This window comes from Cydia strobilella, chromosome 19 (genome assembly GCF_947568885.1).
Source record: "Cydia strobilella chromosome 19, ilCydStro3.1, whole genome shotgun sequence".
Taxonomy (NCBI): Eukaryota; Metazoa; Arthropoda; class Insecta; order Lepidoptera; family Tortricidae; genus Cydia; species Cydia strobilella.
In genome coordinates this window covers 8,212,622-8,237,509 of record NC_086059.1, presented here as the reverse complement: position 1 = coordinate 8,237,509, position 24,888 = coordinate 8,212,622, and the positions used below count along the sequence as shown (strand labels likewise).

Here is a 24,888-nt window from a genome sequence, read left to right as displayed (position 1 = left end):
CGATGGAGAAAAAAGTGGAAGGTGTTGAATTTAAAATTTAAAGGTAGTAGTAGTAGTAATCACTTTATTGTACACAACACAGGTTTACAAAAATAAATTACAGTAATAGAAGTACAAAGGCGAACTTATCCCTATAAGGGATTTCTTCCAGCTAACCTACGAATAGATGACTTATTTCGGTATTATGGTCGGTATTGAAATATTTCGGTGTAATGTAAATATAACACGATACAACTCGCAGCGCTGGTGGCCTAGCGCGGTAAGGGTGACTTTCAATCTGGAGGTCGCGGGTTCAAACCCCGGCTCCTACCAATGAGCTTTTCGGAACTTATGTACGAAATATCATTTGATATTTACCAGTCGCTTTTCGGTGAAGGAAAACATCGTGAGGAAACCGGACTAATTCCGATAAGGCCTAGTTTACCCTCTGGCTTGGAAGGTCAGATGGCAGCTACTGTACTGCTACTGTAGGTACTTGCAACCCCATGAAATTTCGAATCTTTTTTATTTTGCCAATTTTCTCTAATAAAAACTTATGTTACGGCAAAAGTCACTAAATAAAGTTAATTTAAGCAGACTAAATTTACTTTTAAACGAGATCAATTTGGTCCACATAGAACTTGGTATTCGGCCGCTCAAAGTTGCCGTCCCTTATTTAATGCAAGGAGGAACGTAGCAATTAAATGGGGTATAATTGAACTTAGCTAACTTTTGTATGTTAAATGACAAAAGGGCAACTTATGACCTTGTGACCATATGTAAATTAAAGTGAAAGCTTAATACCCGGCTCATAGAGCTTCCGCCGCTGATGAACTTACAATGCTAAGCTTTTAATATCACTGTCAAGCACAAGCTTACCATTACGTAATGTTTTATGACCGGAAGCTCTATTCGGGTAACTTGAACAAAACTCGTGAATATTTAACATTATATTACAGGGGCTATTACACTTAACATCTGTATTGTATCAAGGTTATAATGTAACATGCGGTTCCTGAACACACCATAGAGAGCTTATGTGTGTAGATAAAACAACATGTGTGTGTGTGTTTCTTTTCTTTCTTTCTTCTATACATGTAACTTTAAAAAAATCGGCATTAAAACACGCGTGTGATCCTTTTATGAAACTTATTTCAAATTTTATAAACACATGACGTTTAAAATGACATCCCCACACTTCGTTGTATTTTATTTTATTTATATGGACTATTGTCTGAAATAAGGTGTTTTTAGGGTTCCGTACCCAAAGGGTAAAAACGGGACCCTACTACTGTCCGTCTATCCGTCCGTCTGTCCGTCTGTCCGTCTGTCACCAGGCTGTATCTCATGAACCGTGACAGCTAGACAGTTGAAATTTTCACAGATGATGTATTTCTGTTGCCGCTATAACAACAAATACTAAAAACAGAATAATTTAAATGGGGCTCCCATACAACAAACGTGATTTTTTTGCTGTTTTTTTTTCTGTTATGGTACGGAACCCTTCGTGCGCGAGTCCGACTAGCACTTGGCCGGTTTTTTTATTTAAGTCGGTACAAGGTAGCTTAGGCGGACTCTATGAGTATTTAATATCTCAGAATACGTATGCGACCTCAAAGAGATCTCACTGCCGGTTGCTGTCTCGACCTTTGTGGTGTGCAAATATTTTAATATGGAGTCGGGGACCGTGCCATGCAGGTGCTAACGGAGGTATATATGTAACTTAAATAACCAAATGAACGCTATCAACAGCTACTGGAAATTCGAGTTTTAAGTCCAAAGAAAATGTCAAAAATATAGATATATAGAGTCTGTGGGGAAAGAGAAGTGTCGTGGGATTGATGATCCTCCGATTTCGGCCATGGCGACCACTTCGACTCCTTGTTTGCTCGGCGCTCGTGGAATATAAGGGAGCCCAGTGGCGGATTTGCATGCAGCCTTGGCCGACCTAGGCCCCAAGTGTATAAATATTAACCGCCCCTTTCTCAGCATCCGTCATATAGACTACCGCCTTGCTGCCGCTCCTAATATCTTACAGCAAATCCGCCACTGAGGGAACCAATTTAACACATTCTATGAATCTTCTCTTTTCGCACAAACTATTCGCATGTCAATTTACACTGGAATCAAGTTTTCGACTAGTATCGCGAAAATCAAAATTTAAAGTAGTAAAAGGTACCTCTGGAAATTGTGGCACTTTTTTTCTGAAATAGTCACTAATGTGAAATAATCGATAATAGGTATGTATTTCACGTAAACAATACACACACACTACACACACGAGTGTACATATTCAATTTTCGTTATCAATTCATTATTAACACTACCTATACATTCTTAAGGCTTTTCTATTTTTTTGTCTTACTAAAACGTTTTCAACTGAATGCACCCGTTTACAATGCAAGGCTGTGGCGTGTGGCCTCATTCTTCGACCTGTCACAATGACATCGGAAACGTATTGACTGCGCTCTAGAACGACGTGAAATATAGTAAATTCAATACGGGTAAGTGTGACTGTGTGGTGCGGAATAAGTGTAACTGGCCTTCATACCGGGGCCTGGTTAAATAGGCCCCAATGTGAAGGCCAGACACACTTTTTCCGCAGCCACACTTATCTACTTATCATTACAGATATGACGAGGTAATAATAATAGCCTAAAGTGGTCTTATTGAACTGTCAGTAGGAGTAGCCTGGAAAGACTATTATCGTATATCGTGTATACTCAAACTTTAAAATTACCTCCGACGTTCTGAGGACGGCATTGTCCTCGTGGTCTCGCAGTAAGACTGGCTAAAGTTGACATCAACATCTTCTAGCTGCGCGAGTTTTCCGAACTTCCCGCACTTGGTCTTATCAACTTAACGTTATTGCACACTGGGATGTCACTCCGAGACTACGGGGACAATTCCAATGCAATCCTCGAACGTCGGAGGTACTTTTAAAGTTTCAGTATAGACGATTAACTCCCGTTAAAGTAAGATATTAAATTTCAACCGAGTTATTGTTTCTGAATGCAGACCCTGACTGAAGCTCGTATTCAGTGAGCGGTCGCTATCACCCCTCTTCATTTTTCTTTAAAAGAAAACTTATCTATTTATTTCGGACTAATGCTAATGCAATTTGCTTTGAATTCACAATTCATTTTTGAATTGGTTTAAAATATTATAAAATGTTATTCTTACAGAGTACTTAAATAAATTCAGATGTTTCAGTGTTTGTTACTTATTCATCGGTTTTTAAATCAATTGTTCATTTGTGTTATTGTTATTTTATTCTAAGTAGTAGTAGTAGTAGTAGTAAATCACTTTATTGTACAAAAAAATTGTTCACATGAAATTCATATAAATTTAGGTTTATTCTAAGTGACGCATACATCGTGGAAAATGCAACATGGGAATTTGAAGACACACACTGCGATGATTTGCACCCCTAGCACATGTTGGATGAGCAATGTAGTCCATATCTTGGCCATGTTGGCCGGTCCCTCAAATTATCCAAACAACTAATCTGCTGCTATTGATGAAAATAATTACGTAAACTATTTCTAAAGTACATACCCTACACAGCTAGACAAAAACAACAGTAACGTACTGGTACGTGCCGGACGTATCCAAAATCATCAAACAGTAAAATACATGTTTTTAATGCTTAAATTAAAGTTAAACAATCGCTAATCGCAATGAGTCCGTACGTATCTAACTGAAAAATATCTAACTAACGCGATGCCACGATTTTATTTTTTCATAACAGCGCACAGCGCATGCCTGCCAGCCGGCGGACCGTACCGCGCAAGCGCGAACGTCTTGTAAAGATGGCCGAACGTGCCCGGCTCCTGACTCATTGTGGTGACTTATTTTCATCGTAAATCAAAACAAAAGCCATTATCACGCCTAAAAGAAAATAAAACTACGTTCCAATTTTAAATTATGAACATGGATAAAAACAGTGATTTTGTGTCTAGAGGTCAATAAATGTGAAATACGTTCGGATTTTGCTTTGAGACCGTGTTGACAGATCAGTGACAATCGTTGAAGATGAGTGGCTGCAATATTTTACATGGATTATCTGGACTTTGCTAGGATCTGCGACCTTACAGAACGTGTTAGCAAGACCCGTCACTTGTTGAAAATGGGACACTGAAAGTAAAAATGGACCATCTTGGAGAGCATTTGTCAACGAGAGCTGGATGCAAAAGGTATTTGTAACGTTGATTACTTCAATATTTTTATAAATTCACAATCACCTAATGGTATTTATAATTTTAAACATACAATTGAAAATTACGTATAAATAATTTCGGGACACTACATTAATTGTAATATATTTTTTTGCACAATTCTCCAAAATTAACGTCTGCAATCAAAAATGTAAGTATGATCAAATAAAATGGAATATCATCAATTATAATAAAATATCATGAGTGTCAAATCATTGTCATTCTTCGTAATGAATGTCATCTTATTTATTTACTCGTAATCATAAATCATAATATTCACAATGAATGAAGACTAAAATAAAATTTCTTCTGGCCAACATGCTATTAATTATAACATATTGTGGCAAATTTCAAATAAAATCCTGCAGGTTTTCAATGACATTGCTAATAATTAAATCTGGTATCAAATTTAAATCTTTGATATCGTTGGACCTGCTATGTCACCTTAATCAAGAATGTACCACCTAAGGGACAGATATATAATTATGTATATTCAGATGTTTGTTAACTTTATATACTTATTTTTACATTTCAAGCTAAAAATACATATTTTTAGGAAACGTTTAACTCATTCACTGCAAACGTTTTCGTAGCGCTACGCTCGTAGCCAGTCCCAGCTTTTTCCCGCGTTGTAGAGACTACGAGCAGAGAACCCGCAGAGCGGGTTCCCGGCACTGTGTTATTGTAAATATCATAGTGCTCGACATACTAATGCCCAATAGATGACACCTTGCTGTCACCTTTATGCTATGCTACCATGTAACGGCTCGGCCACGACATTGCGCGACTGGCAGCGGCGGCGGCAACCATAGGTTGAAGCGAGATACAGCGATCGGACATTTCGTTTCCACCTATGGTTGCCGCCACCGCCGCCGCCGGTCGCCCAAAGTCGTGGCCGGCAGTCACATTACTGCTGCACCGTTCTTTAGCCTGCTGTATTGCTCCAGGAAACGTCCCGTCAATTTGCTTTCTAAAAATCTTTATAAAATTACCTTTTTGAAGTTTCTTACAGCAATGCAGTTAGAAGCACTGTTGCCAATTGGATTGATGTATGAAATGGTAATCAATGACGGTGTCCTACTCGGTGTCCTAATTAATTGAAATTTCTCGCGGCATTGCTGTCAGCAGCAATTATGCACAGCAACGCTGCGGCAGTGAGGTTGGAGCAGTCTCATACCGAGTGTAACCTACAACCGATAGCAAAATGTTATTTATAACCAATGTCATAACAAGCAGGCTACTTCGAGTTTTAGTTATTAAATCTCATTCCAATATGATACTGACACGGTTAAGAAACATGTCGCACGAGTGACTAAAACAAGTGAGTATAAACCGTGAAATTATTTAATGTTAGTATGTCTTACAACAGTTTAAATTCGAATATGATACTGATCTGATACTGACCTGTCAGTGTCAAAAGTGACTTTGTCAGGTCCTCTAAAGGAGATTGGAATCATCTCATGTTGGTCAGATCCAACAAGATCAGTATCACTTTATGTTGTTGGAATTGGCCTAAAGTTCATATTTTAAATATCAATCCTGCTGGCGTGTCTGATAATAATACATCCTGTCATTAATTTGCAGGATGTATGCTACATGTCCCCCATAAGCTTGTTAATTAATCCCCCATAAGCTTGTTGTTAGCGTCAAAATGTTTTTTATGTCTGCATGCCTCTCTTTTTTATGTACTATGTTCTGGCGTTAAATAAATGTACATTCTTTCTTTCTTCTTTAATCAGAGTTTTTGTAATAAAATGAAATGAAATATATTTATTGCAAGAACATACCAAGTACAACATACAATCGAAGGTCTTCAAATAAAAAGTAGTCCTTATGTTCTACCCTATAATAGGCATGCAATACAAAGCAAGCGGCAAGGAAGCATGCACAAATTATTTACAATTTTATGCTATTACTAGTTTTTTGTAGTGACATAATCAGTAGTCTCCGAGTCGTTTATGTTTTCGAAATCAAAACCGAAACCGATGGTTCGGTCTTGCTCTAGTTTCGGCTGAAACCGAACCTTCGGCCGAAAAATGATTTTTATTAAACTTTGGTCGAACACTGATAATCGTCTTATACACCTTTTCAAGTGTTAAACTAATAGGGAGTATTCCGACATGTAAAATATCATGCCATTTTGATATCAATATCAAAACGTTGCTTTGCTCGCTCTAGCGCTCGGTTACTTGAATCGAGCGAGACGCGTTGTATTTAAATTAATTTAAGCAGAATTACCGATTTCGATTCGATTTTGGGACACAATCGAGGCTCTGGGCAAACCTCGACGGCGAATGCGAGATGTTCTCGACGCCTCTGATAGAAACTGGTGGACGGGTCAAGACCAGAATACGTAGAAATGGAGGAGGAAGGCCTTTGCACAGCAGTGGGACACTAAGCTCATGCTAATAAGTAGAATAACATTTTATGTTTCGGAATACGCTACTCAAACCTAATGGAATTTTAAAGCCTGCTCGTAAATTATCGATGGAAATTGTGTTCTAATGAATTATTAATGGAATTGATCTGAAGCCCTGTCTTATATTTAACCGCGGCACAATACGCTTTTGTTGGCGCCATGCTTTTGTTTTTGTGTCAGCTCGATTTAAGTTAAGAGCGATTTGAATTTAGAGTATACAGCACACGAGCCTAAATGTTGCAGCAGTCTCTCTTAAGTCAACCAAAACCTGGTCTACCGTAGAACCTACAAAGTAACTAAACCCTTCAATGCATGTTTTTTTTTCGCCCGAAATAAAAATATGTGACCCGGATTGTTCACTGATTATGGAAAAAAATATAAAATAAGTTTGCAAGTAGGCAATGAATATGCTAACGCTCTTAATTAGTAATACATACATATTTATTTTAAGGAAGTTAAATTTTTTATTGTTAATGAAATAGTTTGGTATTGATATCGATAGCAGTACGCACTGGTAAATTTTTGCCCCCGAAAACCGGGCTACGGTAGTAAGAATAGAGGGGATAATGACAAAGGATAATAACACAAAGATATAGTACACTCTGTATACACTAGCGGCCTGATTCGAAATACGTCAAAAGTTTGCTAAAGATACGACATGTAATGGATATGTCAGTGTCAAAAGTGACGTTTCATAGGGGTCATTTCATAATCGCTCGTGCTGTTCACTTGTACTAAACGGCGTGCCTGGCTCGGGTTTTAAAGATAAACCCAGCTTTCTATTATGAGTTAGGTTTACTTTGTGTTTACATTTTACTAATATCCGTTTAGTACACAGGCCGGTAACGAGTCTCATTATTGAAAATGGCTTTTTCATTTTGCAGCATAAAAAATAAAATTAACGTCACAGGTTTTTATCGTCAATATTACTAGAGTTTAGTATGTTCATCCTTTTAGTTTATTGCAACTTTAACACTATACTTTTCAATTATCTTTAACAAAGAATCATGATAATTATGTGGATAAGTTTACATTATTAAGTACATAAATTACAATTAAAATAAGTACCTACCTCTAAAAATACGTTTTCGATACACGCTTTTAACTACCTTAATATTAAATGAGACAATTTAAAATAACAAAAAAATTCTTCCTTTTTAGGGAAATTTTTGTTTTTTAAGTACATATCTTACAAAAATTAATTAATTAATTTGCCATTTCTCTATAATTCAATTCAACCATTGGCTCAAACAAAAACTTGTAGATAAAGCAAGCTTGTAGGCATTGAGATGAAATACGAGTATGAAACACAATTCAAATTATTAGTGGACTTAAATATTTCCGAGAAACCATACAAAATATACCTAATTGCAACCAAAATAGTAGGTATCATTTTTTAGGTATTTTATTCTCGTGTTAAGTTGGTATATTTGAGGAATATTTATCATGATGTTAACATTCACGACAGGAAAAATATGTCGAAATGGGAAACACGTTACTCATATACAGGTTAGTTTTATAGGTCACGTTAACCTTTGCGTATTGTTATGTAAATTCACGGAACCGAATATCTAAAATAAAAGTCAGTTTTTTATACTAAAGTGGGACCTCGATAATCCGGACGGGCAAAAAAGTTAATAAGTTCACGGATTATCTTAAAATTATCATTAATTATTTTGCAAACAAATGAAAGTGTTAATGTACACAACACATAAGCGACAAATAGCTATTAATCGTTTCTTTTAATTCGTCCTTTTGAACTAGGTATGTGTTTGTAATAAAGGGATAAAACATAAATTAACTACATACAGGGTGGCCCATAAGTACCTTAACAAAAAATTTTTTAGAATAAATTTCGTACTTACACAATGTCATTCAAAATTAAAACTACAAGCAATTGTTAATTCCACCTTAGGTATTGAAAGCCTCTTTAGAGCACACTGTCTATTTGTATCGGAGTAAATGAGATAGCACAGTCGCATGTTACTGGGCTTGGGCACGGGAATAATAAGAAAACTATTGAAATAAATAAAAAAAACTGGATTATTTGTGTAATATTACTTGTTAGCGGTTTAGGTATAAATGTTTTGAAATTGTGATTTTAATTGTAGACCAATCAAAAAAAAGACAGAACCGTTTAATGGTGATTTTAAGACCAATCTTTGCAATAATTTTCTATCGAGCCCATTTCGTAGAATCATGTGTCGAGTATCGAGTACGACAACGGTCTTTGAAATATAATGAATATTTTTTTTTTTTATTTACTACAACAAATACTTTAATTTCAAGGACATTAGGTGTTGACAGCCCCTTAACATCTATACCTATACCTAACATTTATATGAATATTATAAAGTGTATATCCGTATCTGAAAATAAAATAGTTCATTGTCCAATTTTGTATATCATTGCGCAATAAACTGGTTTTACAAGCATGTGGTTCCTAAATGAACCAATAATGGCTGTCGTAAAATGAGTTCGATATATATTTAATACGTTTTGTGAGCTACAAGGACCAGAAGCGGCATTAGAACTCTAAAAATCGTTATTGATTTGTTTTAGATATTTTTTGCAGCGCATGTAGCTCACACTTATAAAAAGGGGTCAAGATTTTTTTAATATGAGGTTAAGGTTAGGTATGCGTCTTTCCTTTGGACATCATGAAATTAACGAACTTGGAAGCCTAATTTTCGTACTTTATCCTTATCAGTATGTTAAAACTTTCTACTTATTTAAATTTATATGATGAAAGTCTTACAAAAGTGTATCCAAATCATCAACTTTTGTAATGTGTACAGAAAATACGCCGGTTTACGGAACCAGAAGTACGGGCGAGAAGCACTGGCAAATAATATGAAATTTAGAACAGTCTGTTAGTCCAAAACGGCCTCCAGTTTATGTCACCATTAATGAAGTGGTGTTAGATTTATATTGACAGGAACCCCAGAGAGTTCTTCATTTATTATGTTTGCATAAATGTTACGATAAGTAAAATATAACCTACTAATATTGTTATAGGTAACTAATATAACCTACTTTTACTAATACTGTTGCCCCGTTATTCAAACGGGTAAGTACAGTGAGCTGCGAAATTGCATGGAGAAATTATGAATGAATTAAATATATATATAGTAAAGCAATGAAACTGTTAGGTGTAGTACACACACTACAAACTAACAAAGTAAAATTTTTAGAACGCAAACGCTTGTTCAGTCTAACAAGCCCAATCGTTTGTCCTTATCCGTCACTTTGACATTTGTGTTTGTGAGAAAGGGACAAAATTTAACAGAGGTTTGCTAAGTTCTATGAATAAGGGGTATGTCTATTCTATAAGTTACTTCCCCTGCCCTCAACTTTACTACATTATCTATAAAAGTCGGACATTCAAATTCGTCAATGTTCGCGGTAACATTTTGAGTGGCCATAAATTTTCCCGACATAAAACGGCTTTGATAGCTTATTTGTCAACCCTATTATCCTGTTTACGATGCACACAACCCGACAACTCCTTTAAACCTATAGTTTGTCAATAGTGCCGAAGTATAAATAATAAATTATAAAACGAGAACGTAAAACAATCGAATCCAAGTAAAAAATCTGTAGGCAAATATTTAAAATTACTACGATTGGCATTGCAGGTTAAGAGATGTATCGTGCAATTTTGGTGTGCTCGTATCATGATGTTTTTTTATTGATCTTGATCCGAATCACCTCGGTCTACCCTAAATAGCCCCGGGTAGAACTCTAAATAGCTTAGAAGGGCTAAAGTGGATACCAACACGGGCAGAAGCTAGCAATAAAATAAAGTTCAGCAGAGCCAATCAACGAAGTAACCACAGCGACGCATCCCGTGCCGTGCAATTTGAATGGGCTCCGGTGTAGTGCCGGTCGTACTGTTCAATTAAAACACCCTGTATAGGCACGGGGGTTATTTTAGGATCTGTAGATAAAAATACTGGAAATCCGTCAAGGAATTTGATTATTGTGCCACTTCGTACCTTGTCAATGACAATCAATGTGAAAGCCGTGCGATCCCATATTAATTATTGTCACATTCAATTCAATAATCATTTATTTCAAATAACAAAGAATCATAATACATGGTTAGTAACATAACAGCTCATTATCTTATTCTCTACGTTAGTAATCTTATATCTAAGGTATTTACAATGTTACAAGTATGTACGTAAATAAATAAATACTCCATTGCCACAGTGCGCACATCACCCGACTACTTGAGCATTGTTAGAGATATGCACACTGCAGCAATGCCGTATAAAATGACAATCAATCCTATCTACTATCATGGCCAGGATGCTGTTGCGGCTATCCCGCACCCGTTGCACTAGGGACGCGCATTTCTTTCTAATAGGATTGTTTCCACATGTTGAATTTTATAACTAAATCTAGTTAAATAGATAGAAAATGAGGAATTTATCACAATAAATTGGAAACTTAAAAAAATTAATGAGAATAATAAATAAATACTAGTTTAAAAAAAAATTACTTCCAAATAAAAAAAATAACGGAACCATTCGATACTTACATTTTAGTAAAAAATATACTGTACAGCAACAATATACATAAACGCAATATTTCACCGACAAAATCGAAATTTCCTTGTTTTCCATGGCTTATTTCGGCGTTAGAAGCGTTTCGTCAGTAAAGTGCGGGTGCCAGACTTTGACCATCATTTGTGACTTTTGTATTGCTTTAATGGGTCCCATACAGACATTTGATCCTCAAAACAAACCTGATCGACTGATAACATTAATAAAATTTTGTGGAATACCCTTTTGTTGCATAAAAGCAGAACGTTGTTGCACTGTGACAAGTTACGAAGTGGCACAAAAATCATCTTGACCGTACGTAGTACATACATCAAATTGTGTAAAAGTATTTTCCATAATATCAATATCCAGAGAAAAGCGGTCATCCACTTTCCTCAGACAGCGGACATCTGTCATTCCTACTAATCCACACCGAAAAGTCAGGAAAATCTCGATGGCCGCAAATAAAACTGTTTTAGAATAGTTCCCCTTAACAGACACGTCTGCTACAGGGCGCTCTCTGTCTAAACATGTAACATTGTAGGATGCAATAAGTTGACGTGCCCTTGTTTTCATTTGATTAAATAAATCGGAAGCGGGCTTTATGTCGCTCTAAATAATTATGTTACTGCTACAGCTTGGCAAAAAAGAGTAGAAAATAATAGGGGCGCCACTGTATGTAAAACGTCTTGCATATGGCAACTATTGAGTCACTTTGACGTCTCTTTTGTATGAAAACAGTAAATGTTGCCATGATAAAAAATTTAGTTCCATTTCTACTCTTTTTTGCCAAGCTGTACATTATATGCCACATTCAATTCAATAATAACAATTATGTTAAATCATTATATGTGAACAAATAATACAATAGGTACAGTTAAAAAATTCAACTCCCGACCCATTTCGTACCTTGTAACAGTGACAATCAATATGAAAAGCGCTAGAGACTTCATACTACTGTCACTGTGACAAGGTACAAAATGGACCGGAAATTAAATTCTTTTGGCGTTATTCATAAACGCGATACTGACCTGAATTAGCTATAATTCGTTTGTCTTTATCTGTCATTTTGACTAATGTATTTGTAAGAAAGGGATAAAACCTAATTTAACTAAATCAGGCCCGTAAAGTTTTATGAATAAGGTTTGACTGTACCCCCTGACTGCCGTTTTCGCCGCATATATACATTTACATAGTCTTTCATGATTATGTTATGCTTCACATACATCGTTGCCATAAACATAGAGTATAATTCCCACAGTGTTGATGATTTTATAGTTACATTCAGTTCTTTAAAATCATCATTCGCTTGCCCTTGTCCCATTCACTTGGGGTCGGCGCAGCATGTCTTTTTCTTCCATACATCTCTGTCACCCGTCATCTCATCATTCACTTGCGTTAGTTTCATATCATCTTTCACACAGTCCATCCACCTTTTCCTCGGTTTTCCTCTCCTCGTACTTCCCTCCACATTCATTCTTAATACCTTTCTCGTCACATGACTTTCATCCCTCCGCATCACATGCCCGTACCACGCTAGGCGATTTGCTCTTACTTTTTCTGTTATGGGTGCAACTTTCAGGCTTCCTCTTATATACTCATTCCTTATCCTATCCATTCTCGTCACGCCACACATCCACCTTAACATTCTCATCTCCGCTACATGCAATCTCTTTTCATCCGTCATCTTTAGGGCCCAACACTCTGATCCATACATGACGACAGGTCTTTAAAATATGCCACAAAAACAGTTTCTGATAAACTGTAGACATTTTTCTTAGTTTTTTTAATTTATAAAATTGTCATTAAGTAACCCATATACTACGCCTTTGACTAATAGGCGGCAGCAAGTTATTTAAAGTCAATTTTGTTCCCGCTCTGAATTCCAACTCCTACGAGTACATATAATTAATATTCATTTTATTTTTTCGGCGGTATTTTTATCGGAACTGACATTAAATAATAAATCAACAATGAATGTACCTATTTATTAAAACGCCGGGAATGCCGCGAACCTTTGCAACAGAAGCGACCGGAATGGTATTTTTGTTTAGTTGTAATGTATGTTAATAAATTTTCATGGTTCTTTATTAAAATGAAAACACAGTGGGATTACAACAATCCGTTTTTTTAACTCTTATAAAGAATTCGCGCACCGAACTCTGGTGCAGTCAGAAAGTATTCATACGTATACGTGGAAAGTATGTTTTTCCTAACTTTTATCCGGGATCCGGAACTTTTCATAACAGATTTCCTTTTTTGTTTACAATGTTCCAGCGTTGGATATTCGCATGAACAAATATTTGAGTACGTTTTGGGATTTGGAAGTTGTTTGAAAGGTTATGTTGTCATGTGGATAAAATATTATCCTAACCTGTTTTATTATTATTAGTGACAATAATCGTTAGTTAATATCAATATGACTTGGTACTTGTCTTCTGAATTCCTAATACAGAATCAACCCTCATTTGTAATACTAACTCTAGATTAAGTTATTGAATGACCTAACCCTATGGACGTCAGGTTCAAAATAAAGATATTTCAATTTCAATTTAAATTAATTAATTTTGGGTGTAATTACTGATTATAAGTACTGTGTAAGTGGGCGAGTTCTTTGATATGTTAAGATTAAATAAACGGGATGACGTTAGAAGGGAAACATTAATATTGGTCTTAGAATAAATTTAAAAGTGGAAAAATTACTGCCTTGGGTGAGACTTGAACTCACGGCCTCTGAATCGATACTCCAGCGCTCTGCCAACTGAGCCACCAAGACCTCATCCATAGTCAGCAAATCTTCCCACCTTTAATAGCATCGATCGCAGACGTTTCTGCTTGTTAAAAAATTAATTAATATTGGTGTTAGTGTAACATAATAATGTTTATGTTTCAAATTATGAATCGAGAAAGTGCTATTACATATAATTTGGTGGCCATACACTAAGCTTCTACACATTAAAAGAAATGTTTGTATAACATTAACAAAATAATTTGTTTCTACTTACTTACATAATAAATGGAACTTGCGAACTATGTGTTACCTATTACAAAATCGGTTTTAAGATATTGAGTAAAATTTATTTCTTTATTAATTAATTTCTGTAACTATTTGAATTACTCAATGAGTTCGGCTAGTTATTATTTTTCAGTGCAGGTAATTCCATTAAAAAATTATATGGTGCCCAAAATTTATTCAATGAACTATCGTGTTGTTTCATTATTTTCAGTAGATAAGCATGAACAAAAAAAAACTGAAACGGTTGACTACAAACCTTTCAAACATTTTACTCGTCTCATATATCATTTGACGACCGGTTTGGCGTAGTGGGTAGTGACCCTGCATGTGAAGCCGATGGTCCTGGGTTCGAATCCCGGTAAGGGCATTTATTTGTGTGATGAGCACAGATATTTGTTCCTGAGTCTTGGGTGTTTTTCTATGTATTTATATATTATATATATCGTTGCTTGAGTACCCATAACACAAGCCTCCTTGGGCTTACCGTGGGACGTGTCAATCTGTGTAAGAATGTTGCTATAATATATATAATATTATTTACCACACAACGAATTGTCACATAAAAAGCTGTCAATAAATAATTAATTTTTACAATTCGTTCTGAAATAACCGAACTCTCGCAGTTAACCGCAATCCAACAGAATAAGACCCAAGTAATACCTAGTAAAATTTTATTATCAATTTGAGAATTTATGCCCACAGTTCGTTTTGAATCCGCTCAGAACGCGGGGTAATGAAATAAGTCATTTAAATTGGAATAGAGGTTTCAATGGCGGTAACAGATCACTTGCCTACTAGGTAAATGGAGCATGTGTAACTATACTCAATTCTGGAGCGATCACATTATAGCACTGGTAATGTTTAAACTTATAAGAAAAAGTTTTCATGGCTAAAATATTAAAATTGATGAAAAATAAAAATAAACAATGGTGCAATACAACACGACTTGCGGTTTCCATGCACTCCCATACTAATTTAGTATAAGATCGCAACTACTTATTTTAGTTGTTTCCATATTTACGATTAAGAGCCCGTTTCACGGAAGCTTGTAACTTGTAAAATAAATGGTGGTCCTTTTTTACTAAAATTAATTGAACAAAGACTTTCATTGATGTTATTTATAAAATACAGTCTATACGAAATATTATGAGGTAAATTATGTTATCATGTACGATGTTACATCCAAAAGGACGGCTGCGCGGCAATGGTGCATTTACAGATGAAAAAACTTATAATTTATTTTTGGTGACCGCGAGCCTTCGAAACGCATCCTACTGCGGAGTCTTAAAGAGGTAGTCTATGACGGGGGGACATTACGTGGGGGCTAAATGCGGGTAATATTGGATTATATCACTGATTTATGTAAAATCTTTATCGGTGGCGACACCTGGAATTGGATTTTGGTATCGTCAGCATTAGGTGTGGTCTGAATTTAGGATGAAGTTTTTCAAAAGGATTTTGTTTTTACCGGTGTAAAGGCAAGCATCCTACTAATAATATTAGGTTAAACAGTCATTTTACGATTTAACACGATTTTAAATATTTAATACGATTTTCCGAGTGATAGGTGATTTAGACTGGTCTCTGCAACTGGATATCGTTTTACCGGTAATACGCTTTCCCGGTTACGACGTGTTTCTGGTGTGGTATTTTCAGAATCTTCTAAATCGGTTTTTACTGTATTATTCGTTCATCATGCAAAAAGGCTAAATGTTCTTTGTACTCTCATTGAACTTAAATGTTCTTAAATATATTTACGATAGCATATTATGTATAATCACCTTATTTCTCTAAGTTAATATTCTTATACCTAAGATTTATTCAATTGAGTACTTAATTACCTCTTATAATTTTACAAAATTGCAACTGCGACAGTGAGCACACCAGCAAACTTGTGCGTTGTAACTGTTGTAAGTAATTGTTTTAATCGAAATTGGTAAATAATGTAATTTTTAACAATATTCGGTAAACACTAATGTGTACCTAAGTACTGTTAATTTTTTACCGTATTATCGCAAAACAACCTCTAAACTTAAACTTCTTTGCCAATAGCTACTACCAAGTACCATAGAGTAACTTATACTAGAGCGGTACTGTCATAGTAAATTTTGTAACCCCAGTAAATTCACTGCCATCTGTCAACACACTTTAAAACTAAAAGTTAAGATTTATAAAAATACGATAAAATGTATTTAAATATAGATAAATGATTTTTTTTATTTGCATTAATTATTTTTATGATTGTAACCCATGTTCTTTCACTGATATGCGTTAAAATTGTTAAATAACAAACAAAACCGTCAACGCCATCTATACGACTGTAGGCCAAAACTAGTAGCGCCCTCTGAACGAGAATAAATTTTCTTGATTTTCGAGGCACGTTTTTTCCTTAGACTGTATCCATCTATTACGGAGTTATATATAGGTATATCTTTGCAAGTACTAAACCTAATGGACTGATTTGTACCTAAGCTCGACGTAAATTCTTAATGAGAGATAGAAAACAAAAACCTAATTTGCTTTATTCACCTACACAATAGATCACATTAATAATGTTTATCTAGTATGTGAATTTATTTTGTATTTTATAATAGCTTGCTGTAACATTGTTTATTTTGGTTAAAAACTCGTTGAAACATCAAGCGAGATCAAAAACATTTCTGAATAAATCGACCTTTATGATGATGATTGTTGACTATATAGTAACAAGACGAGATGAAGGCGTGATAAATCCATTCAAAAAGTTACCATGTAAACTAGACATGCCCCGAATAGTGGTTTTGGCCGAATACCGAATATTTGGCACCTCTCTCGGCCGAAACCGAATTGAAGAAGAATTTGGCATGACATGCGACACAATTATTTTTAGGTTGGTGCAACAGATTTTCGGCATTCGGCCGAATAGTCGGCAGCATTCGGCCGAATACCGAATATTCAGCAAAGTGGCTGAATAGGCCGAATACCGAATAGTTGCCGAATATTCGTGGCATCTGTAGTTTTTTCGTGACCAAGGCAATAGTAGTGGAATTCTAAACTTAGTATTTACTTTATAGTTTGAAATGTTCTATGATCAATAAGCTCTTATTAAATAAAGGATGACTTACGCTAGAACGGTCCGGGTCCGGGCCGAGGCGTCCGACACTTCATTTTCTATAGAACGCATCACGTGATCACCGAGGCTTGGAAGTGACTTTCGATTGAAAACTAAATGTCGGACGCTTTGCCCGGATCCGGACCCTAAAGCGCATCATCGTTAAAACTGTAGGTAATAAGTTATTTAGCTAGAACACAGCGATATCAGTAACCTACGCAATCTCACGTTCTTGTTATGGGCGTTATATTAAACTAACTTCCTAGTTTCCAAGCACTAGTTGAAGATTAGTTTCTGCCTGGTAAAAACAGGATCGAGTAACTTTAAAGTTTGCGACCGACGACTCATATCGGTAGCTTTGATTTTAAATAAAAAGCATGAAAGCAATACTTTAAATTACTTAGAAAAGCAAAGGTTAATAGTGGAATATACTGTACAGAGAAATATATCTAAAATAAAAATAAAAAACAACCAGGGCTATTGGTAAATTCATAAGAGCAGTAGGCCGAGCACATGATTGGCGCGACAGTATCTCGCCGCGAGATAGACTACCCGTCTTTTACTAACTGTATGAATTAAAGGGGGACGGCTAGTCTATGTCGCGGCGAGATACTCTCGCGCCAATCATGTGCTAGCCCGGCTGGTTCGAGATTTGTTTTGAACTGTCAATATTTTATAGAAAGTTCCGCGCCAGCTTTCGTGAATCGACCTAAATATACAAGTGAACACAAATGTGCATAGCGCAACGCGTTATATGTATATCAGAAATGTAGTATATGTCAACATATTGGTACCTACTGATAATCATCATTCATTCTGATATCTACATGATTATGATTACAATATCAAATTCCACCTGACAGTTACAGGTAGACAGAAATAGACCGAAGATTGGACCGCGGGAGCTTTCCTTTACTACCTCCTTTTTATGGGGTAGCCATGGATTAATCTCGTGGCTAGGGCGTTAGATAATGACCCACACATATACTTAAGGAACCAACGTGCCAAGCGGCGTCGCCTGAGACAAAAGTGCCAGTAATAACTCAATTAATAATGACAAATCTAGCATTCGAAATTTGTGGTTAAATAACTAAATAGATTTCGCACTTCATCCCCCACTTCAACATCTTGTTGTAATATTTCGATATAATCGCTAAAATAAAATAGAAAATATCTTTAAGGTCCCGTAGTTTCGTGTTTTTCTCTCACTCTCACTGATCGTAAGAGTGAGCGAGATGGATGCGCATCGGGACTACGGATATTATTTATTTTATTTAAAATTTATTGCTCATAAAATTATAAGTACAAATGGTGGCCACAAGGCATTCTCTACCAGTCAACCACTGTTTATGAATATTACTGTTTTTAAATTTTAATTTGTTGTAGGTTTTACCAAAAAAAAAGTAATCGATTAGTTCCCTCAAAAATAAAATTGCGCATTTTTAGAAGCAATTATCATATTTGTGGTATTTTCTGTAAAAAGGGACCTTATTGTCGATGGCGCTTACGCCATTATAAACGATGCTCCTATATAAATACAATGCCGCGCGACGCTGTGCGGCGTAAGCGCCATCGACAATAAGGTCCTTTTTCATAGAAAATGCCCCATTTTTAGTTTTTGTGCATAAATTGTAAAAAAAAATGCGTTTTAGATCTATGTTCGTGATTTTTTCTATCGAGCGAAAGTGAAAAAATCAGGATTCGAATCGAAGAAGGCACTAGAGAAAATCCTTAGGATTGCCACATAAATGTTTGGGAACCTTAGTGTGATTTAAAAAAATTGGTTGGTCTGTGCACCAAACAATAAAATCTGATCAGCTGTAGGTATTATCGCTATTGGATAAACAATTCATACATTTACATTTCTAATAATGGTATACGTACAATTCAAATGCAGATTCAGCATATTTCCCGCAGCTGCAGCGTATAAAGTTCACCCATGTTAATTGCTCTTGAGCATGCCAACCACAAATGCCTTCACCCAGCTATCAAGCCTTTTCCATTCCAATGTCAACTGAAACTGTAACCACGAATTAATACTAGAGCTGTAAACAAGTCCTCGTTAAGGCACCACAAGATGCCAGGCTTCAACATTACCAGTATAAACTGGTCTTCGATGATACATAGTTGCTGTGCGTCTCGAGGTCTATTTGGATTGGTATGTGGCTTGGTGAGCGATAGAAATGGCAGTGGTGCCGGTGCACTGCATTCCTCCCGATCCTGCCGTAGAGCACCACTTGCAGCTAGTTCAATTGACGATACTATATTGCCTTGTTAAGGGTAACTGACGCTCACAGACATAGTATATACAAGTATTTATAGACGCGCCACCGAGCGACAGGGGGTAAGAAAAAAAATATTCATATAAAATTTGGGCAGCATAGGATTTTTTCTCTTTCACATAAATTTCGGTATTTCGCCATCGCCTCCTACCTATGATGCTACCCGGTCGGTGATAAGGACAAAGCATGGCACTATTTTCTCTTTCCTCTTCGCAATCGCAATAAGACTATCTTTCTCTATCAAAGAGTGTCAGGCCCTTGCTCACGCTAGAACGATCCGTGTCCAGGCCGAGGCTACCGACACTTCATTTTCTATGACGGGTGATCGGTGATCACGGGATGCTTTCTATAGAAAACGAAGTGTCGGACGCTTCGGCCCGGATCCGGACCGTTCTAGTCATCCCTTACACGGGTAATATGTATGGTTGCTTTTCGGTGGGTAAAGGATAATATCGTTAGATAACCTGCATTTTCTGTAAGATTACCTTTTAAGCTTAAGCTTATTAATATTACCTACGTTTTACCATACTCCCCACACAACTTACTACAGTCTTCATGAAGACAGAAGATGAATACTATATTTATTAAGGAAACTAATGTATGGAGTGAGCACTTTAAGTTTATTTATTTCTCTATAATTCTGTGGCAGCAGTGGAGACATGCAATAACGCCGGGTCCACATTCGGTTAATTACACTGAACACCGGCGACGCCGGCTAATGGATGTTTCCAGAATATTAACAACTATTACTTTACTGTCCGCGCGCGAATTCCGTGCACGGCTGAGGAATGTTAGAAATGTTGGGCGTCATGACCGAGTGGTGTCATTTTGTACGTACGGGCGCTGCGCACACCCTCCCACTTCCTCGACCTCCGAATGCACAGAATTGGCGCGCGGACAGTTCCTGATATGCAACGTATTGTGAAGTTTTTAATATTATGTAGTGTAGACTGTCCGCTTGAAGAAGATCAAGTACGCCATAGTAAATCTATGGCGAACTTGATCTTAGATACCGGACAGGCTATCTAAGATAACTGCACAATCTTTGCAGCAACAACGCGTGGTGATGCCGCTATAAACGTATTATTTTCATTGGAATTTGAGGTGGCACGGTGGCACTCCGACACTGCAGAGTTACCTCGGTCCCTTTAGGTATCGATATTATTAACTGTCCATTCGATAAAATTGAGTTGTCCATTCTATGGCAGAAGTGGAAACATGCAATAACGCCACGTCCACACTCGGCTAATTACAGTGAACACCGGCGATGCCAGCTAATGGATGTTCCCAGCATATTAACAACTATTGCTTTACCTGGCATGGAAAATTGTGTATTAATAAATTCTAAATTCGAACATAATGACTTGAAACCAACAATACAAATATTTCCATACAAATGAACGTGAACACCACTGTTCTTACAGAACTCTCTGTTAACAAAATCAATAATTGTAGGTGTCTCACAGCAAATGTACTGGAATTAAAGAGACGTTTCCACTGGCTTGGAGGGTAATGTCCAACAAACTTTTGCAATAATTTTGTCCTTCCCTTAATAAATAAGAGGAACAAGTGAACGCGACAAAGATAGGACAAAGTTTAATCGATAATTTGTTCAGTTCAGATTAGGAGTTAAATGGATTAACGATTTTAAGTTCTGTTTACGGAAAAAGCTAAAACTTCTTATTTAATTAACCGTTTCACTGCCATTTGACATATGAACCATATTTAAAAACATGAAGGCTACTTTAAAATAACGTAGGTACGCCATGACACTTGAAAAAATGTTCTTGACGATATGGGTACATTGGGTATGTGGTTTTTGATTATGGGTATTGGACGGATCATCGGGATCATCCTATTATTAGCAGCATAAGATAAACTGCTAACAAATCACGATTTTGTCAAAAATTGTACTTTCCAAAAAAACCTGTTTCTTTAAAAGCAGACTAAATTAAACGAGGTCAGATCTGATTCGCTTTCCATTCATTTCCACTACATTTGAGGCCTTGTAATGTCGGATCAAATGGTTTAAATCATGTACTTTCGTTGGTTAGGCGAGCGACGACGAGTCGAGCTCTCGGGCGAGCCAGTGACACTTGACCTGACCTGACATGTAATAAATATACGTACCTCGCAAAGCATGGTAAAATGAGGTATAGGGTGCTTTTGCTATATTACATGTAGGTATCTCAATCCATTTCTGCAGAAAGTGTCCTGCAAAAAGGTAGATGTAATAACTGTTTATTGAAGTGCACACTTACACTGAAGGCCTCTTCGAACTTCACCTGCCACCAGACAGAACACTTTGAACACTAACAATAGTGTGCAAAGTATATTTCTGGTTGGACTGAGATCGATTAGTAAGTGTAATACCACTCTAGATCGCCGCGAGTTTGGCTGATAAAATGGCGTGTCTGCCGAGATTTACTTCGGCCTAAGTGTGTTTTATTCTTTATGGCTTATAGATGGGAACTCTGTAAGTAATGAGTATCTATTATGAGAAATATTTATTTTATCGTTGTATTATGGACTCATTCTATAAAAATACTGGGAATATTTTTCTTCACACCATTCATACATACATATATCTTGAGTATCGTTAAAATATAGAACTGGACTGAATTTTGTTTCTTGAAAAGTAACGATAAACTAAATTAGGGCATAATAATAAAACTCAAATGTTAAGAGAAACTACAAAACTATCGCCTTAACATTATTCATCGATATACCTTTTATTTTCAATGTTTTTTCTCCTACTCTAAGCGACCCGCCTTTTTCAAGTTACTACTGCCATGTTATTTTGGCTTGCTCTTGGTTAGCATAATAAAATCTACTGCGAACCTTGCGAATTGACTTTTCATTATGGAAAGATAAACTTCGCCCGCACTGTTTTACATATAAAGTCCCTAAAAGATTTTTCTTTCTTTTCAGATGGATCTCCCCAGTAACGTCTAACTCGCACAAAGGACGGCTTGGTTCTCGTAAACATTGCTAAGAATATGCTTTGTGGCGATCTATGAGCAAATATGGACAAAACCTCAAAGAAGAAGAATCATGCCAATGGTAAATATAAAAAGAATAACAAAACAGACAGTTATAGACTGGATGATGAGATCGATACTACTTGCTGCTTCTGCATCAAGACCAAAAAGAGTCAAAAGAAAAGTCTCATCGCTGGATGCGTCACAAACTTGGGGATATTTGCTCTTCTTCTCGGATATACTCTTTTAGGAGCCTTTGTGTTCCTTGCCATAGAAGGGAATGCCTCAAAAGTCCATCAGAAGACCTTGGCTACCACGTCATACCAAGCGAACGAGGTCGCAAAAACTGTTCCCATCTCAAAACTGAACGGAACGATCGCGCAAGCTAGTGCGGAGTTGAGGTCACAAACTGTTGAAAGCATTTGGGAGATCACCGTATCTTTGAACATTCTTTACAAAGAGAACTGGACCAGGCTAGCTGCCCAGGAAATTGCGAGGTTTCAGGAGAAGTTGGTAGCAAGAGTGGCGGCAGATGTGTCCGCTCAGTACGGAGGTGCTAGAGCGCTGGAGTCGGCGCCAGCTCTCATAGTGGATGACTATGAATGGAATTTTGCCAAAGCATTCCTGTACTCATTAACGGTTCTTACGACAATAGGTGAGTTATTTTCACGCATACAATATTATATCAACCTCCAGTCGCCCATAGGCCTGTTAAAAGGTTGCATTCTATTTTGAATCTTTACTTTGACATATCTAAATTGCATGTCTTGGCAAATTTTGAGGTGTTGGTAACTAGAGGTTGCATCACATTACTTTTTTTAGTTTCAATACGTACTTCTACTTAGTTGCCAGTATCATAGCAAATAATTATTGATAGCAAATAACATAATTTGGTACCTGATGTCAACCATCGTAAATCACTTTACGATTTCAATTATTCCTTTAGACTTTATAATATTTTTAATGTGCCATGTGCCTAACCATAAGTATTTTAACAAAGAACTTTTTTGACCAGGTTATGGCAGTGTGGCTCCGAGGACGGCACTAGGGAAGGCTGTTACCATCGGATACGCTGTCATTGGGATACCCTTAACCCTACTCTATCTATCTGTTGTCGGCGCCTTACTGTCAAGAGTCGCGAGAAGCATATTCAGCAAGGCACTTTGCTGCTGTCTATGTACAAAATGTGGATATTGCTGCCTCGACGAGAGAACAATAGGAGGCAAAGACAGAAAAGATAAAGTAAGAAGACAAGATGACTACAGAAACCCAACATTACACCTTCAAGAACCGTATTACGTCCGGTCACCGTCAGGTACCATTATTTCGGCATCTCAAGCGCACAGCGTCAGTACGACTTCTATAAAAGACAAAAACCAAAGCTTAAGCTTCCTCCGCGACTGCGATTCCTTGAGCTGCACAGACACCGATTCAAAAGTCTCCTTGCATGGTTTCTCGATTCTCGCCCCTCTCTTTTTGTGCTTAGCTGCCATTTTTACATATATTTTCTTCGGCGCGTTAGTTCTTTATCAGTTGGAAGGCTGGAGCCCTATCGACGGCGTTTACTTTTGTTTTATGAGCCTAAGTACGATTGGTTTCGGTCATTTAGCGCCTGGGGCTACTCAAAAAAGTGGAGCTTCTACAGGAACTGTATGGTTTTGCTCGATTTATATAATGACCGGTTTAGCACTCACTGCGATGTGTTTCAACGTTCTGCATGACGAAATCGTCCACCGCTTAAGACACCACAAGAAAATTATCAAGAGCACTCAGAAGGTGTTAACGCCAGAGTTCTTGCATCGGTCTTGACGAGATGAAAGTGCTGAACTGACTGAAGACACTTTGATTGATTCTGAAGGAGAGTCGTTGCCAGAGGTTCTTCACCATGTTTCTGGACGTTGTAAGGGGGGAATAATCCGTCGCTCAGTGTACACACTACGGGCAGAGAAACAGCCAGACAGAACCTCTTCCATGTAATATAGGAGGTATTATCTCAGAGAGTACTTTACCCTTGATATTTTCCCTTTAGATAATAGAAATGGGCGATTGTTTTATTGGTAGAAAAATAATCTTTTTTCTTTCAATAAGCAATCAACATCACACAATACTCATGTAAGGAGTTCGTATTAAACCCTCAGGTAACATTAGCCTCTGATTTTGGCGCTCCAGGTATGTCATTCTCTAAGATAATGTTAATATTATAAACAATTGCCATGAAAAATATCTGTACCTAGGTACTAAATTACAGTGTTAGATGCAGCTAATGTAGACAAGTAAAAACAAATTAGCTCTTGATGAGTCGCCACTTGCTAGTTACCTTTTGTACCATTTCAGACTTGTAAAAAACTTTGTA

At 36.8% G+C, this 24,888-nt stretch overlaps 1 protein-coding gene and 1 long non-coding RNA gene across 2 annotated transcripts in view; one reads left to right on the top strand and one right to left on the bottom strand.

Annotated features, from left to right (window-relative positions):
- The window catches only part of LOC134750165 (uncharacterized), a 169,429-nt gene that overhangs the window by 121,616 nt on the left and 22,925 nt on the right, over positions 1 to 24,888 (bottom strand). The window lies entirely within an intron of this gene.
- LOC134749860 (potassium channel subfamily K member 18-like) lies at positions 3,772 to 24,717 on the top strand. Its single transcript, XM_063684858.1, has 3 exons — positions 3,772 to 4,175; positions 22,486 to 23,190; positions 23,551 to 24,717. The coding sequence occupies exons 2-3, from the start codon at positions 22,581 to 22,583 to the stop codon at positions 24,342 to 24,344; spliced, it is 1,404 nt and encodes a 467-aa protein (XP_063540928.1). The 5' UTR covers positions 3,772 to 4,175; positions 22,486 to 22,580; the 3' UTR covers positions 24,345 to 24,717.